Source organism: Lytechinus pictus, unplaced genomic scaffold, assembly GCF_037042905.1.
Source record: "Lytechinus pictus isolate F3 Inbred unplaced genomic scaffold, Lp3.0 scaffold_20, whole genome shotgun sequence".
Lineage (NCBI taxonomy): Eukaryota > Metazoa > Echinodermata > Echinoidea > Temnopleuroida > Toxopneustidae > Lytechinus > Lytechinus pictus.
Window position 1 is genome coordinate 3,104,424 of NW_026974141.1, and position 19,708 is coordinate 3,124,131.

General features: G+C 35.4%; 1 protein-coding gene across 1 annotated transcript in view; it reads left to right on the forward strand.

The window, feature by feature from the left end:
- Window positions 1–19,708, forward strand: part of LOC129282892 (two pore channel protein 2-like) — a 52,242-nt gene that overhangs the window by 5,062 nt on the left and 27,472 nt on the right. The window contains exons 2-10 of the mRNA XM_064114823.1: window positions 2,542–2,668; window positions 7,492–7,675; window positions 11,031–11,254; window positions 12,275–12,356; window positions 14,382–14,450; window positions 17,121–17,223; window positions 17,742–17,807; window positions 18,243–18,307; window positions 18,765–18,865. Of these exons, the coding sequence (XP_063970893.1) occupies window positions 2,542–2,668; window positions 7,492–7,675; window positions 11,031–11,254; window positions 12,275–12,356; window positions 14,382–14,450; window positions 17,121–17,223; window positions 17,742–17,807; window positions 18,243–18,307; window positions 18,765–18,865 (1,021 nt within the window). The remainder of the gene's footprint in view (window positions 1–2,541; window positions 2,669–7,491; window positions 7,676–11,030; window positions 11,255–12,274; window positions 12,357–14,381; window positions 14,451–17,120; window positions 17,224–17,741; window positions 17,808–18,242; window positions 18,308–18,764; window positions 18,866–19,708) is intronic.

Below are 19,708 nucleotides of genomic sequence, written 5' to 3' on the forward strand. Positions count from 1 at the left end.
TAAATAATGAAAAACAAATAATCATTATTTATAAATAATGAAAAACAAATAATCATTATTTATAAATAATGAAAAACAAATAATCATTATTTATAAATAATGAAAAACAAATAATCATTATTTATAAATAATGGAATGTCGAACTATTATTATTTACAAATAATGAAGTATTACTTGGAATTATATATAAATAATTAGAAATGATATTTTATATAATAGTAGTTATTTACAAATAAAATGTAAATTATATATAAATAATAGTTATTATTTAATAAATAATGATTATATAACAAATAATTGTTCTATATAATAATGGTACATTCGGCGCCTCATAGAAGCCAAGCGAAATGATGACGTCAAGATCAAAGCCGAAATACAGCTATTCCCGATCATGATATTGGGAAAAGCGGTTGGTATATTGACCTTGAAATATTGCTATCATGGCTATTAAATTAACAATTTACTGCTTGGAAATTTGCTTGAAGTCGGCCGATGTGTGACGTGTGAAACTGCATTAGCGCCGGGATATCTGCACACCTAACGTATAATTCTTTTCCTAACTTTGGAATGTCTGCAGTCAGTCAATTTTCATTGTCAGATTTCTGATCAGCGCACCCATTCACTTACACACAATTCAGAGGCTTTGATGAGAAAGGCTGCATTTTGATGCCGTTAATACATGAAAAGCTTGAAATTCAGTATTATTTCACCATTTTGACTCAGTATTTTAATTGGGTATATGTCCTGTAAAGTTTGTGGTCATGGGCAAATTGTTGCGTGACTTCACTATTTCGCAGACACGCATATATGTGCAAACAAGGGGTATTGCGCAGTCTTCGGGTAATAGGGTAATATATGCTATTAAAGTATGAGGAAATTCAGGCCTTTCATGGTAGTCTAATAAAACGATTCTTCATTGAGGCTTCGAGCGATTTATTCACATATGCTTATTGCATCATCTGAAGAATCCAATACTGTATTTTGCAGAAAAATCCACTATTAACAACTTTCTTACCAGATAAATATCCTTCTTGCACCTGCATCTTTAAGATTTTTCCAAGAGCTCTGTTCCATTTAATTAATTAATAACATGCTTCAGCAATGACTTATATGCAGGGATGCCACTTTTCCATATTTATACGGAATTCCGGCTTTTTTCCTGCTATCTGTCTTATTTCCGTATTTCCGACTTTTCCTGTTTTCTGTGTATTAAAAAAAAACCGGAAAGTCCTCCTTCCCCCCCCCTATCTCTCCCGATTGCGATGCATGTCGATCGACCGAGTGAGAGATATTTCCCCGAGATATTTGCTTTTATACAGTACATAATTTATAAACGCGCGCACTGCCTACTACGTTCATTGAGTTATGCTTTTATCAAGGCTTTCTGATTAGAATTATCGATATCCTGGCCAATCAATGCGAGCGACAAGTTCCGAACGCACGCACATAGACAAGCGCAAAGCAGCGGCACGAATCGCGGTATAATAGCGACTGGTAAATACGACTGTAAAGATGATGACGTCATTCAAGATGGCAACTTACGATGACCAACGAAGGAATCGAGGATGACTAAGTTTTGATCATCATTTGAAAGGAATTAGCGGTAACTGCGGTCTAAGGTACGATGTTTCTGAATTTTATATATTTTCTCGTAAGTTTGGATGTAATTATTTTTTTATAATGTGACATTTTATGTACCAAAAACGATCCGAAAATCGGGTTTCCGCCGAATGTTAGATCTAACGTTACTGCTGCATGCTGATACGGAACCCAGGGAGCTCCGGCCCGGAAAGCGGGCCGGAGCTCCTCCGGTTAGCTGATACGTTGTCTTAATGTACGGGCCAACAACGCTTCAGTCTATGTATTGGTGAGTGAGCCAACGCGGTTCAGCTGAACAACCAAAATAGCTTTTGGTCTAGCGTTCTATGAGAAACACACAACTAAACCTAATTGACTTCAAAGTCATCGATCACAACAAGGTAAGAAGCCACTTGGTCCTCTCCCCCCTCCCCTAAATTTGAGGTGGGGGCAGACCCCCCCCCCTCGTAATTTTTTTTTTTTTTTTTTTTTTTTTTTTTTGCTTGTCCAATTTTTTACCTCTGACATGTGTCCATCCCAAAATTAAAGGTGGACCCCCTAAATTTTTTTTTCTTGGACACTGTCCCGGCCCGCGATGAGTTTCAGTATTTTTGGAGGACACCTAGTGGCATCCCTGTATATGGGCAGTCCAGGCTGAAAATAATGACTTGAACAGATAAAGGAAAATCAGACAAAACACTGAAAATAAAAATTGGACAAGGAATAACAAAGTTATGGCATATAAAGATTTGCAACATTTCAGTCGAACAGTTCTATGAGTATTAGGCCTGATGACATGAGTGAGCTGATGATGTTATTTCCACATGTATGTACAGTATGCTGTTGAAGTTTTCAATTTTACTCTGTTTATGATAATTATTTTTCAGTATGAAGCTCGTTTAATATTTAACCCTGAAAGATACATGAAAGGAAGAATTTTTGTTTCCGATCTCTGTTTTATAGATCCAAAGGCCCTGCTTCAAGCGGTGGTGTTTGTTGAAGATGCAGTCAAGTTCCGGAGCATCAAACACAAGATAGACCCTTTCTCTCTCTGGTACTATAGGGTCTACTATTCCAGGCCAATTCAATGGTGAGATATCTCTTTCATGCTCGTGTAGATTAAAGGTCAAGTCCACCCCAGAAAAATATTAATTTGAATAATTATAGAAAAATCAAACTAGCATATATTATAAATGCTGAAAATTTCATAAAAATCGGATGTAAAATAAGAAAGTTATGACATTTTGAAGTTTCGCTTTAATATTTGTTCACAAAACAGTGATATGCTCAACTCAGTGACATGCAAATGAGAGAGTTGATGATGTCCTTCACTCACAATTTATTTTGTTTTTTATTGTTTGAATTATACAATATTTCATTTTTTAAATACAGATTTGACAATAAGGACCAACCTGACTGAACCATATAGTATTAGACAATGCAAATTCCACATATTCAGTGAGGAATTAATCATTGTTTCACTTGGCAATGAGGAGAAAATTAGAATAAACAGTGCGTCCCACAAAAAACGAAACCGAGATTTATCGATGATTTATCATACCTTAATCACAAATGCAATAGACAAGTGACCTACCATTGTAAAGCTTAGAATCTCCTCTTTCATCTGAAATTACTAAGATTATTTCTCATTCACGCATGAGTGAGCATATAATATTTTATACAATAAAATACAATACAAAAAAAATTAGTGAGCGGATGAAGTCATCAGTCTCCTCATTTGCATACCGACCAGGATATGCATACATGTATAACTGTTTTGTATTTGAAGCGAAACTTAAAAATGTCATAACTTTCTTATTTTACATCCAATTTTGATGAAATTTTCAGTGAAATCATGTTTGTTGGATTTTTCTCTTTTTATTCAAATCAACTTTTTGTTAGGGTGGACTTGTCCTTTAATGATCTACTAGTCAATAGAACAGTTGGCTTTACTTACTCTTTGCTGCTTTATAAGCAAACCTATATCTGATGGCTGACATTCACATCATCTAATATGAATGACCAACATTGAAGGAGAAGGCAAAATATATTTTTTTGTTTTTGTTTAAATGTAGCCTACTGTACTCTAAAGTTTTTTTTTTTAAAGAATGCTGCATTGATTAATTTGTTTTGGTAGTGATTATGGGAATTCCCCTGCTGGTAAACATACCTCTGTCCCTGCATTGACAGTTATGAGTCATGACCTGTGCCTATTTGATAATCATTATGTTTTGTATTGACTTTGTAAATTTTTTCCTTTATTGTGATTTCAATAAAGTGATATCAAATTCATGGGTGCAGTTGGTTGAGGGGAGGGGAGGGGCAAGGTTAGGACGTTCTTTCCTCAAATTTAAACGGGTGTAATACTGCACAGCCTTCTTAAAAATATCTTTTATTTCTATATACTCTCCTTTCCCCCTACTGTTCTTTCTTTTTCACTATGTAAAATATTAAAGTCAGGGGGAGGGAGGATGGAGGTGGGGGGGGGGGGGGCCTTTTCCCCCTGTTCTGTCATGTACTTGTACATTTACATTTAACTTAACTATTGGTAGTAGAATGAAATGGAAATGATTGCTCAGTGGAGAATATTTTTGCCACACACAGCAACTTTAATCGATTTTGAAGACTTATGGTATAAAGAGTCCATAATAATTAATAAGTGTAATCAGTGAAATGGGATCCATTATTTTGGGATTTACTATCAAATGCAGGCAATCATGTGGATGGAGGGTGAAAAAAAATTAATGGTTTTCCAAAGTTTAAATCAAACTTTCAAAGTGTACGTTGGCTGAATTTGCTTAATGTATATAAAAGAAATGCTTTATTTTTGTGACATGACTGTGCATGTACTGTAAAGAGAAAAAGAACAAAAGTGGGTTTGGAGGAAGGATGTGGATTGTTACTTACTTCCTCGCAATATGCTCTTTAAGTAGCCTTGTACATTTATCGGAAACAAGGCTGATTCAACCGTGTGTCTGCGGTGAAATGACTGTAAACATATTTCATCGGTCCTCCCCCAAAGGTGACACAACATTTTCTCCGGTCTTTAATATCTGAGAAGGCAGAGAGAATCAGGATTGTTTGTTGTAGTAGTTTTGGGCTCAGAATTATGTGAAGATAAGAATTAGGGTTCATTTGTATGCTTTTCACACTGCATTTCCTTAACCCCATACTATCCTTATAAACCCCGGACTATCCTTAACCCCGGACTATCCTTAACCCCATACTATCTTTTTTTTTATTCACACTGTCTTTCTTAACCCCATACTATTTGCTTAGCCGGGGTTAACGCCTTTAATAACCCCTGGCAATCACACAGCTCATTAATATTGATGATTTTACCATACAGAGCGCGATTAACGTGCAATTTTGATTTCTGTGATTGGCTAATGCTTAGCCCCACTTTTCCTTAGCCCGGTTTCGATTCACACTGCATCTCTTAGCACCGCAATTGTGGTGCTAGCACCGCAATATGCCGGCTAACCCTGCTTTTTTGCAGGGCCAGATAGTACCGTACTATTTACCGTGCTAGCCCACTTTGCTAAAACGTAGTGTGAAAACGAATTGGGCTAAGCTTAACCCCGGGAAATTGGTGGGGCTAAGACCCCCCCTTAGCCCCACCAATTTAGGACAAAAAGTGCAGTGTGAAAAGCATATTAGATGATGTTTGAAGGTTTGCATGGTGGTATGAGCAATCGCGGAAGAGGTTTACGGTACTCAATGTGTAAAGTCCTGGAGGGATTGAGATAAGAAAAGTGGATAGGATTGGAATGGCGAGAAACTTCTTTCAAACCTCCACTTTCTCGCCTTTCCAATTCACCTCCAATTCTATCCACTTTTCTTATCTCGGTCCTTCCAGGACTTTACACATATGGTGTACCGTGAACCTCTTCTGCAATAGGGTTTATTTAGTTGTGGAGGTCAGGTTTTAGGTTTAGCTTAATGTGGGCAATGGCGCAATTCCGTAAAATAATCCACTTTTTAGCTCATCCGGCCCGAAGGGCAAGAGAGCTTATGCCGTGGCGTGGCGTCCGTTGTCTGTCGTCCATCCACAATTTCAAAATGCTTCATCTTCGCCATTTCAAGTCTGATTTCAATTCTGTTTGCTTCATAAGATAGGTGGGGGATTCAAAACTTCTACACAGAATTTTGAAACTCATTAGAATATGCTAATTTATGTGGATTTTTCAAAATTCACAAAAAATGCTTCTTTATTTGTTGATCGATTTTGAATTTTTTGCTTCCATCTGGTAGAGCTTCATGAGGTTCACCAAACTTCTACACAGAATTTTGAAATTTTGACTAGAACAATTTTTATGCTAATTTATGCAAAATTAATTTAATGCATATTTTTAAAAATTCACATAAAATTCTTCTTAATTTGTTGACCGATTTTGATCTTTTTTCTTCCATCTGGTAGAACTTTATGAGGTTCACCAAACTTCTACACAGAATTTTGAAATTTGGAGTAGAAAATTATTTATGCTAATTTATGCAAAATTCATAAATCACAGAAAATGCCTCTTTAATTGTTGACTGAATTTCAAAATGCTTCTTCGTCATTTCGAGTCTGATTTCAATTGTGTTTGCTTTCTATGATAGCATTAGGGGGGATTCAAAACTTCTACACAGAATTTTGAAACTCATTAAATATGCTAATTTATGTGCATTTTTCAAAATTCACAAAAAATGCTTCTCCTTCGTTATTTGTTGACCAATTTTGATCTTTTGGCTTCCTTCGGGTAGCCCTTCATGAGGTTCGCAAAAAAATTACACAGAATTTTGAACTTCTGACAAGAAACATTTTTATGCGTATTGAAAATTCACATAAAATACTTTTTTAATTGTTGACCGATTTTGATTTTTTTTCTTCCATCTGGTAGAACATCACAAGGTTCACCAAACTTCTACACAGAATTTTGAAATTTTCAGTAGAAAATTATTTATGCTAATTTATGCGAAATTCATAAATCACAGAAAATGCCTCTTTATTTGTTGAGCAATTTTGATTTTTTTTTCTTCCATCTGGTAGAGCTGCATGGGGAACACCAAACTTGTACACAAAATTTTGAAATTTTGTCTAGAAAATTATTTATGCTAATTTATGCTCAATTTATTCATAAAATCACAAAAAATGATTTTCTCCTTCATTTGTTGATCAGTTTCAATTTTGTTTGCTTTATATGATAGCTCTACATGTAGGTGGTGATACAAGACTTCAACACAGAATTTTGAAACTCATTAATATGCTAATTTATTTATATATTTTCAAAACTCACAAAAAATACTTATTTATTTGTTGATTGATTTTGATTATTTTTGTTCCATCTGAGAGCTACATGAGGTTCACCAAGGTTCTACACAAGTGTTTAGAAATGTTGACCTGAAAATTATTTATGCTAATTTATATGAAATTTATTCATAGATCACAAAAAATGCTTCTACATGTATGTCATTTCTTCATCAATTTCAATTCTATATCCTCAATTTATTTCACCAATATCATTCACTACAGTGTCAACTGGGCTGAAATGAAAATTGTGTTAAATTTCGTTGCGAGATGCCGGATGAGCTCCACATCATTGATGTGCTAGTTTGTACATCCGACCCCCATTTTTCTCAAGTTTTATTTCACTTCATTAACTGACCAAGTCATGGTCATTTGAGAGCATTACAGACTGTGAAAAGAACCTGAAATCAGAGACAGAAAATTTCATGAAGGTCCCACATAGGGGACGGACGTAGGCCTACATATTTGATGGAATTGCATGTGCAGATTTTCCATTGGAGCAATTGCCACAGGATCAAATGTTATGGACCCCCCCCCCCCCACACCCACACTGAGTGTCTATGGTGAAATGTATGTAAACATATTTTTGTCTCTCTTCCCCCACACACACACACACATATCAGGACCCTCTACATAGCAATCTTCACAATCCTGTTTCTAGCATTCTTCGAGCCCCCTTCCTCCCTCACGACCGGCAACAGCTCCGACCCCCGTTACCGTGGCGACCGCATCCATGCACCCTGTGGCGTGACAGAGGGCATCGAGTTCGTCTGTCTCCTCATCTTCTTTTACGATGTCTGCACCAAGGTGAGATGAAATGGATTTATATTTTTTCCAATAACGTTGAAACTCAATTTACACATGGTGCAGTTTCGTCTATTAAAGGAAAAGTCCACCCCAACCATCAGTTGATTTGAATAAAAAGAAAAATCCAACAAGCATAACACTGAAAATTTCATCAAAATCGGATGTAAAATACATGTAAGAAAGTTATGGCATTTTAAAGTGTCACTTAATTTCACAAAACAGTTATATGCTCATCCTGGTTGGTATGCAAATGAGAAGACTGATGATGTCATAATTTCTGAAGGTTTCCATGGCGAAGAAGAATAGTGTAGTAGGTTTCACGGTACACCATGTATCTTTCTTGGGCATATGTTGGTCCTGAAAAGGACCACCCAATCTCGACGTTTCGACAAATTGCCCCCACCCCCCAGATATTTAGTTTTTTCCCCCCTGCATCAAACTCAGACCTGCCAACCAATACGTTTTAGCCGTATTTAGTACGTTTTTGCAACAAAAATATGGCAGTACGTTATTTCTTTGAAAAATACGTAAAAAAAAAAATTATGAATCTATTTCATAAAACGTACACAAATATGGTTATTAGATCAATGTAATTTCAGGTAACTTGTTTTTTTTTTCAATCATTTTGTTAAAACCAGGGTGAAGATATAAGCATGTTTTAAATTTTTTTTTTCATCTTCAAGAGCAGTGCGCATTTTAGCTTGCATGCAGCTTGAGCGCCGCGATAATAATAATAATAATAATAATAATAATAATATAGGTATATTTACCCAGGGTGGCCACTTCAGTTCCGAAAACTGTTCTACCAGTGGCCCTGCTATTATTACCCAGCTAAGCTAGGCTACCTATTCGGTGCACACAGCTTTTTGAGGAATTACTTCCTGCGATGAGCGAGTGCGCCAAGCATTTTATTATGAAGTACACTTTTTTTGGGAAAAATACAGTTTTTTTATCACAGAACACAGTTTTTCATTCCCAGAGGTCGGCAGGTCTGCATATTTATCTCACACGGTAAAAATACTGATTTTTTGGTCAAAATACTGATTTTGGGGGATGAGAGTACTGAGAATGCAAAATACAACTTGGCAGCTCTGCAAACTGATTCAAAATGGTCTAATATTTTCTAAATTTTATGAAAATATCCCAGAAAATTTCCTTACGGGACATTATTTGATATCACACTCATGTTACATGATGACAGTCTGTGCCATGCTGTGGTCATTCCTTCGGCGGCTCCCTACATAGAATGTGCAGACGGATCGTACATAGAATGAAGGGTCTTTTCACATGAAAATCTTGAATCATCATTGTAACGATTATTGCAGTTCGTATTAAGAATCATTGTACCATTCACACGTTCACTTAAAAACTGTGATTTGAATTCGAATTCCTGAGCGAAGACGGTATTGTGTCCTTGGTGACTTGTCAATCAAACCCAATCAAAGCACTGCATTGCAATAAAGAAACTACGATGAGTGCATGACCGTTGTATTATCTACGGAAGTGCTTGAAAGGTCACGTAAGCTCCGCCCCTCAAAAGGTGTTTTGGAGGTCAACCCTGTCAGACGTACAATTCGTACCGTAATTCGAGTGAAACTTAAGTGAAATTCACCTCCGGAGTAGAATTTGAATTCGTGATTGTGATTAGCGTTCGTGATCCTAGTTTGGTTTCACACGTGCTAAAAATTCGTCAGAATTATTTTTCACTGGAATCATCATTCAAATTACGATTTTGGTACCGTGTGAAAGGGCGGCAAATCTCATTGCATAAAACAGGAATGACTCTCATTATGATATTCACATATAGGTCCGATGTTTATATTTTACATGTTTAGGCCAATTCTTGAACTGATTTTGCTTAAATATATGTCACAGTCTGTTTAAAAAAAAATAGGTTTCTTTATTTAGCTGAAAAAGTAGCTGAATATCCTACATGTAAGTGCCTACTCAACGACTACTGAACAATATGAGCATGGTACAAAGGTTTTTTTTGTTGGATAAATAGACTCGACTACAACAGATGGGTGTTTCATAAAGCTGTTCGTAAGTTAAGAGCGACTTTAAGAACGACTGGTGATCTTTTCTAGTGGTAAATGGTATTCATCATTAATTATTTAGCACGTAAGAAAGGTTTACCAGTCGTTCTTAAAGTCGCTCTTAACTTACGAACAGCTTTATGAAACACCCACCAGGATTTCAAACTTTCACTTTCAAATCCTCAAGAGGTGTTATGTATAAAAACATTGAAAACAAAACATTGCTGTTCCTTCGATAATAATAATACAGGCCAAGATTTATGAAGTTCACAAGTCATTTAATGAGTCACTTACCATACACCACTGTGAATAGGAAAACATACATGTACGTAAGAGTAGACAGAGTTGTCTTCCTTGTTCCTCCCCTGAACTGAAAAAAAAAAAAAAAAAAATCAAAATTTTCTTAGAAATCACCTATTCTAAGATAAAATCCATCTGGAAATGTGTCTTTGTGATCCAATTTGTATGATGGTTACCATGGAAACTGTAGTGTTTGGGCCTGATTAATGCCAAATCTATATACATGAATGATGTTAGCCCTTGAATGATAAGCCACAAATTTACTAATAAAAGTTAAGTTTTGTCATTCTACAAATTTCCATTCTGGGCAGCCCAGGGTTGGCGATTTTTTTTTTATTTCGAAAAAAAAAAAATATATATATCATATTTGTTTTAGATTTTTCTTTTAATTTTTCTTTTTCGTAAAACAAAGTACAAACACCAAAATATAACCCTTACACTGACACCAATTCTAAATTCATACATTTTACTATTAAATTATCCCTAAGTACATGTATTTATCTCATTAAATCCAGTGACAATAGAATATGTATAAAAATAAGTAAGTCATAAGGATGTTGTTTTCTGCTGTGTCTATCTGGTGCCAATTTAATAGCTCCTCTGCACTGGTTCTGTCAAAGTTGAGGAACCATCCTGGCTCAGCTAATTCTGCATCGCTGGTGTTCATATTCAAAGCTGTCAACATGAAGTGAGGTTCAATTTTTTTGGAAGAATTCCATGACTCAAAGACTCACATTCATCTCAAAAGAGAAACATTTTGGATTTTCAAGCCCAGGGCTGTCTGGGCCTACCAGGGGCCCGTAACATAATAATTAGCAATGATCGTAGAACATTTTTCTACGATTGATTCCATTGACTACAATGTACAATCAATCGTGAAAATCAAGCGTACGATCAATCGCTAACCTTTGTTACAGGACCCGGGTATACTTCAAAGGTCTTAAAAAAAGGAAAATCAGTAAGCACAAAATGATACATTCATAATTATTTCTCTCTTTCTATCATGATTATGAAAAAAGATTTATTTAATAGGTCTGTCGGAGTTGAAGAAGAGCAAATGGCTCGTTGCCTACGTCGTTGTCATAGCAATCTCTCTCATCGATTGGCTGGTCACAATCAACTTTGCCTGCAATGAGCTCTTGAGGGTTCGCCGCTTCCTACGACCCTTCTTCCTCATCCAGAACTCTCAGTTGATGAAGAAAACCGTGAGGAGCATCAAAAACACCATGCCAAAAGTAGCAAGGTATACTGTAATCAACTCTCTACAGGCCCCGTCTTACAAAGAGTTACGATTGATCCAGTCAGTTATAATTTTTTCTACAGGAAATTTGAAAAATGTCCTTTGTTTTTGTAAACAAAGGCGAACACACCAAATTGTCAAGAAAACAATGAATTTATTACATAGCTAGAAAATGTTTTGAACTAACATAAATTTTTTATGTTGATGTTGCTGGCCGTACATTGTTTGATTAGATCAGTCGCAACTCTTTGTAAGACAGGGACCAGGGCCCCGTCTTACAAAGAGTTACAATTGATCCAATCAATCGTAACTCTATGGAAATCCATCAGTGTCATAATTTTTTTCTACAGGAAATGTGCACAATGTCCTTTGTAAACAAGGAGAAGCACGGTGAATTTTCAAGACAACGATGAATGCTTGAATATACATCATAGCTAGAAAATATTTTGAACAAACATGTATAACAGATGTTGACATTGCTGGCCATCCATAGTTTCGATCGATCGGATCAATCGCAACTCTTTGTAAGACGGGGCCCAGGTGTATTAAGATATTTGTATGAAATATGAATAATCCTGTGTATGACTTGCCCTTTTAGAAGCTGAATTGGATACTAGAAAAGAAAGGTTGTATTTACAATATCATGATGATTAGGTAAATCACCGAGTGAAACTTTCACCTAATATGTTGTAGGTTTGTGGGCATAAGGTAACTTTCGAACTGTTTAGACTAGTGTCCATAGTTACCGCATGCTCACTTGTCCTACCATTGCACGAACAAACCTGTGTATCATTTGTTTTATAGAATGGTGGAATTTTTTTGCTAAAAAATCATTTTTTTTACAACCATCCATAAGTAAATACCAACACATGGCTAGCCATGCATAAGTACTTACATGTATAAGATGCATTGCATATTTACCGAATGCTTGGCTGGCCATGCGTCGGTAATTAATAATATGCATGATACCCATTCTATAATGATTTTTATTTCATGGCAATGTTTCCTTTTTTGATATGGCAGTGTGATCCTACTTCTTCTGATTCACATCTACTTCTTCACCATGTTTGGAATGCTGCTGTTTCCCAGACCTGAAGGCGATGTTGTAAGTAAAACCCTCCCAATACTTCACAATCAATGTTAATCGTCATGGTGACATTGTTCCATAGCCAATCAGAATCAAGGATTCCGTAGAGGTTACCATTGATGCCAAAGTTACCATCTATTCTAGATCAATGCAACAGGAATCAGATGTTTGGCATTGGAGTCTATTTAGATAATTATAGCAAATTAATTTTATTGTTTTGCCAATTTTATGCTTTCATTCCAATAATACTTGTGAAATGGTGTTGAAAACCCGCAAGGGCAGGCATGACCCCCCCCCCCATGGTCCCATCTTGCAAAGAGTGGTGATTGATCTGATCAAAATGTTGCGATTGATCCGATCAACCACAACTATGGAATGCCAGCATCAACATTTTTTTTTCAAAATTATTTCTAGATTACCAGTCCTTCACGTTTATAATTTCGTGGAGCTCAATAAATCGCTCTCCTTATTTTTCTGAGGAGCTCAATTGAGCTCCTCAGAATCGCTCTCCGTGAGGAGCTCAAATCAATTTATTACAATACATGTATGATAAATTGTAGATTTTTCTTAACATTGTATATATGCAGTAGCTGTGTTAGCTATTAATTAATCTGTGGTGAAACTAGGCCTGGGTCACGTCAATACGTTTACAAGATGTCGTATGCGCTACTGCTAAAAAAAAATTAAACAAAAAAAAGAAGAAAAAAAAATTGAAAAAACAAAATTGCTAAAATTTTACATTTTACATCTTTAAATCCATGAAATGGCCTTCTTTTTTCCATAATACCTTGAAATTACTTTGATTTAGTTGAAAACTATCAGAAAAATGAAGAATATTCACCTCTTTCCCGACTCTGATTTGAACTTACCTCGGTAAATATTGTAGTCCCACATGTAGACTTTCATGGTGCTGCCATGAAAATCTACATATGGGACTACATGGGACTGCAAATATTTACCGAGTTTAAATTAAAATCAGAGTCGGGAAAGAGATGAATATTCTTAATTTTTCTGATAGTTTTCAACTAAATCAAAGTAATTACAAGGAATTATGGAAAAAAGAAGACCATTTCATAGATTTAAAGATGTGAAATGTGAAATTTTAGCAATTTTTTTTTTCATTTTTTTTTTTTTTATTTTTTTTTTTAGGAGCGCGATTTTTTGCTCTCCTTATTTTTTTTAAGGAGCGCGGTAGGAGCGCCGGCGCGATCGCGCTCCTCAAAAATGAAGGTCTGGATTACGATGTATATTCAAGCTTTCATATTTTTCTCAACAATTCAGTATGTTCCTCTTTGTTTACAAGAGGACGTTGTGCAATTTTCTGTAAGAAATATTATGACATTGATGGATTTCCATATACTTGAGGTTGATGAGATCAATCACAACTCTTTGCAAGACATGACCCAGACCTGCAGATTTCTGTGAATATCAAAATCCTGAACAAAAAAAAACTTTAAACCATGAATTTTCAATTCCTAAAATTGCAAAATTATCTGTAGGAGGGGGAATCCCTCTTCTGTCCCCACTCAGAAAGTCTGATCGCTGCACTCACTTACAAGCAGCAATTTTCCTGTTTTCTTTTTTATCTTTATATTTCTCTTATGCCTACAGGGGTATACACCTGTGCCCTTTGGATTTTTCTCTGTATCCATTAATTCATAAGTAGCTTTAAATGCATGAAAAGAAAGGCATGAAGCTTTATTGACAAACAAATTTCCACTTTTTGAGCAGACCGTTGAAATTGACCCATTGTCCAACTAATACCTCAGTCACATTTCCCCTACGGCGGCCATACGGTGAATCAAAAACAGCCGTTTTATTCATTTTTATTCAAACCACCTACATGAAGCTACTTAAAAATAATGTTAAAACGGTCTTTTTCGACTCGCCGTACAGAGCAAATGTGACTGAGGTATAAATAGGAGTTGGTGACATGGTATGTTTTATCAGAAATTAAGCATGATTAAACTCTTTCCGAAGTTATTCATTGTTTTTAATTGTTTTTTTTTTTAATTGCGTTTTTCTAATTGTAACTCTTTCCAGAAACCCTCGGATCTTAATAACAGGACTGTGGTGAATCAGACAACATTGACCGTCAATGCTTCAAAAATAGTAAGTCCCATTCATACAGTTCTATGTAAGATCAAAAGTAGTAAGTCCCATTCATACAGTTCTGTGTAAGATAAAAAATAGTAAGTCCCATTCATACAGTTCTGTGTAAGATAAAAAATAGTAAGTCCCATTCATACAGTTCTGTGTAAGATAAAAAAATAGTAAGTCCCATTCATACAGTTCTGTGTAAGATAAAAAATAGTAAGTCCCATTCATACGGTTCTGTGTAAGATCAAAAATAGTAAGTCACATTCATAAAGTTATGTGTAAGATAAAAAATAGTAAGTCCCATTCATACAGTTCTGTGTAAGATAAAAAAATAGTAAGTCCCATTCATACAGTTCTGTGTAAGATCAAAAATAGTAAGTCCCATTCATACGGTTCTGTGTAAGATCAAAAATAGTGAGTCACATTCATAAAGTTATGTGTAAGATCAAAAATAGTAAGTCCCATTCATAGAGTTATGTGTGAGGTCAAATCATCTAATTGAATTCAGGGATTCGTTTCATAACACTTGATATAATAACAAATTTGCAATGACAGTTAAAAGCTACTGAAATCCTTCAATCTGATTGGCTGATAGTAAATTTGTTATAGAGATTCTGCATTTGTTATTATAACAAGTCGTTATGACACGACACCCAGATTCAAATACAATTCGATGGTTATCTCATTTCCAATAGAAAAAAGGAAGTACAATGACAATGTATGTCATATAATCATACAGACAATATAATTGAGATATATACACAGTATTTTTTACTTCAAGAGTAAATATAACAACATGTAAGCTGTATAACTTTTATGGTGCATAAAGGTATACATTCTGGATTTCTTACAGTGTACTAAGTACCCTTATATACTGAACAATATGAAATGAATGTGGAGGTACTGGTAGGCTTATGTGAACATGAAAAGTGGAGTTTAGAAGAGATATATTCAATTCTCGCTACCCCAAATAGGAACAAAAATCTCATAATGCGCGAGACGAGATAATTTTCACTTCGTCGGGTCGTCATCACCACTTCCGGTTCAGAGTTATGCTCGCGCGAGGTTCGCGATACTGAGTTTTCCACCACGCTGAAATCGATGCCAATCAGCTTAATATGTACAGATTATAATACTTTTTATCTAATTTGGTCAGTTTTGATTCCATTTGAATTATAAATAGAAATAAAAAATATATTTCACGTGAAAATGTGAAAGAGAGGGTTGTGATCACGAACTTTCCGAGCGAAAGCAACGTTGTGTTGTTGTGCATGACGGCACTGTTGATCTGAATGGCAAAACAGTGCATTGGACTTCCGATCAGGAAGTTGTAATACCGAAAAGCTATCCCATAATGCAATGCGCGTTACAGGGATTTTCCCGGATCTCGGCGAAATCGCTATTTGGGGTAGCGAGAATTTAGACATTTATTTTTGAACAAGTATAGTGATATACAATAATGCATTTTTCAAGTCATCAATTTCAATATCAATCGATACACATTAACAAGAAGTAGGCCTATTGAGTTCTGAAGTGATAACATAATTTTTTTTTGCTTTGGGGTTTTGTTTGGATTTTATCGGAACCAGGCCAATAATTCATTTGCTTCAGGGGGTTAATTAGACATCCATGCGGTCATATCTTGGGGCCCCCTTTTACTAATTACAACCAAATTTGGGCTATGGATATTTTGTACTATGCATGCATCTCCAAGATATACCGTGCAGGTCAAAAAGAAACTTGACACCTCACAAATCCCCTTTTTATGGAAAAAATTGTCATGAAGGCGTAATCATTATATATGGCTGGGAATGGTATCTTCTCCCAATTAATTTGATACCATGTTTATGTGGTATGTGTTCATGCTTTGATAATCAGTAGGTATTTTTTGCAGTAATGTAAATATTTACTTGCACTAATTAAGTAAGGCATGAATGCAATGAATGAATCCAGATGCCAATAATCCTACATGAGTTAGTAAACATATTTACAAATCCCTTTTCAATGAAATTAACTTGGGAATCGATACTAAAAAAAGTGTTTATTAAACAATTATGATGTGAATTATTGAAAAAGTGTTTTTAAATGGATGTTTAATGCAACCATTGTAGGATTATGACATTGACATCTGGATGACATCATTGATATCTGGATTCATTCATTGCAGTCATGCCTTTCTTTTGTGCAAATCAAAATTTACATCACTGCAAGGAATACCTCCTGATCATCCAAGCGTTAACACATACCACATAGATATGGTATTGAATTATTTGGGAGAAGATACTCTTTCCAGTCATGATAACATAATTTACCTTACATTGGGCATTGGTGAGGTGTCAAGTTGTTTTTACTCACACGTTATATTAAAAAATGATATGCAGAAATCTGATTTTTATGACATCAAACTTGTGCACTCTGCACAAAAGTTATAGAATAACAAGTGATTAAAAACTTTTTAAAAAAGAAGAAGAAAAACGCATGTGATTAAATAACGATGCAATTTGGATAATATGAAATATGATGATATTAAAATTTAACATGTCACTGAGTGTTAAATGACTGTATGAGTATTGAGATTTTCAAAATATCATTTCCAATCAATTTGAAACATCAGGAGATAGGCATATAATTCTGACTGATTTAAAGAAAAAAATGTGATTAATTACTTTCTATTTCTTCCAGGTGGATGCTAGATTATTCCAGGAAGGATTGCAGCATTTTGCCAGTATAGGGGAATCATTTTTGAGCCTCCTCGTGCTCCTCACTACGGCAAACAACCCCGATGGTAAGTGGAACAGGCCAGATTCCCCATAGAGCACTGTAGTTGACTATCACGGTTTGGAATCTTCCATTCAGTTTTTTAAGGTAGATTTTATTTTACCATGTTCATTGCAACATGGAATATCCCAGATTCTTTATAGAGCACTGTAGTTGATGATCATGGTGTGGAATCTTCCATTCAAGTTTTAGGTAGATTTATTAATGAGCATATATAGACTTCTCTACCTATGACTCATGTCTCATTACAACCTTTATTTTTTCAAGATTTATTGAGCCATTTTATATTATTTTGAAATTTCATTTTCATCCCTTTAATGTATTATTGACAAAGGAAATATGTATAAATATATTTCATAAGAAGAATGAATTCATTTTGATTAATAGTCAGATTGTATTAGAATCATACATTAAGTGCAATACAAATCACATAGTATTTTTTTGCTGTTATCATTTTCATTATTATTATTATTACTATTATTGTTATTATTGTCATCATTGTGACTATTTTTATTGGTCTTATAGTTACCATGCCTGCTTACCAAAACAACCGATTCTATGCTCTTTATTTCATCATCTTTCTTGGTATCGGTAAGTACAGTTAATATTGATAACAAACAACCTTTTAATTCTTTTAAACCTATTTTTTCTTTTTTATTAAATATAAATGCTAGTTGTAATGACCTGGAAATAGGTTCTAACAGAATCCATTGAAATGATACCCAAAATTGTATATATATGAACAAAATAGAGAATAGACAATACAAGCATAGCATTCCAGCCACATGTCTCGTCTTTTTCCAAGCAATAATAATCCACTGTCCAACATGTGCTTATTTGTGTTAGTGACCATCAGTGTAATTGTTTTTCACCTTAGATTCCATGATATCAAAGAGTTAGATTTATGTGAAAAAACCCAGATATAGTGGCAATCAACCTTGATTTTAAAGACTTTCTCATGACATCATTGTTTGCTGCAACTCCTTTCCTTTAGCTTTGATTAAAGATTTTTATTTATTATTTCAGGTCTTTATCTTTTCTTCAATATGCTTACTGCTGTGATCTACAATGAATTCAGAGGATATTTAATTGTGAGTATTGAAGGACAAGTCCACCTCAACAAAAAGTTTATTTGAATAAAAAGTGAAAAATCCAACAAGCATGACACTGAAAATTTCATCAAAATCGAATGTAAAATAAGAAAGATATGACATTATAAAGTTTCGCTTAATTTCACAAAACAGTTATATGCACACCCATGGTCGGTATGCAAATGGGTGGGGGGGGGGGGTCAGAGGTCAATATAATCTCCCCCTGAATAAAACTAAGGGTGAAGAGAGTTGCCAATTTGAATACTGGTATGATTGTGTTTTCTCCTACTAGACGTTGATGCAATCGACAAGCAAATAAAAAGTTTGCCTGGTGGGGTAGTGACATTGGTCGAGGGGAGGGGGTCAATTAACCTCTCCTGCCCAAATTAACTAATGAGTAAGAGAGTTGCCAATTTGAATTCTGTCAATTGTTGTGATTATGTTTCTCCCTCTATAGACGTCAATGCAGTCCAGTCACTTCCGTAGGAGACTGGGGTTTCAGGCAGCGTTTGAGATGTTAAGAGCTCAGATCAGGACGGTCAACGGAAGCATTGAGAGGTAGGACCAACGTCCTGGGGAGCATTCATGTTATAAGCTACTGAAAGGCTTGCATCTGATTGGCTGAGGTGTATCACCAACTATGTTATGGGTTTATTTCCAATACGTCTAATGTCAAATCGTCCAATTGCCAACTCGTCTACTATCATTTGGTCTACCATCAGTTCGTCCACGCACCATATGGTCAACTTTCATTTAGTCTGATGCCATTTCGTCTAATAACCAGTTCGTCCAATAGCCATTTAGTCCATATACCATTGGTCTAATTGGACGAAGTGTTAAATTGTGCAAAATGAATGAAAATGGATATTAGAACAACTGGTTATGAGACGAAATGGTCATAGACAAAATGATGATTGGACGAAGTGATGATTGGACCAAACCAGGCGGTTAATAGATCAAATAGTTGTTAGACGAAAGGTTGATGGACAGAATGGCATTAGACTAAATGAAAGTAGACCATGTGGTGAGTGGACGAGTTGGCAGTAGACGAATTGGCAATTAACCATGTTATGTACTTTGTATTAGACTATGTTATGTTCTTTGCAGAAGATGATTTAATTTAATGTAGAGCATTGTGGCCTACTAGATTATTCTCTGGACATTGAAACAGAGGGTAGTGGGTTCGAATCCCAGCCATTGCGTAATTTCCCTCAGCAAGAAATTTACACACATTGTGCTGCACTCAACCCAGGTGAGGTAGCTGGGTACCGGCAGGAAGTAATTCCTCAAAAAGCTGTGAGCACCAGAATCGGAAGACTAGCTTATCCGGGGTATTGAGCACCAAAAAAGGTGGATACGTGCTCTATATAAATCCTATAACATTTATTTATTTGTAGAAGA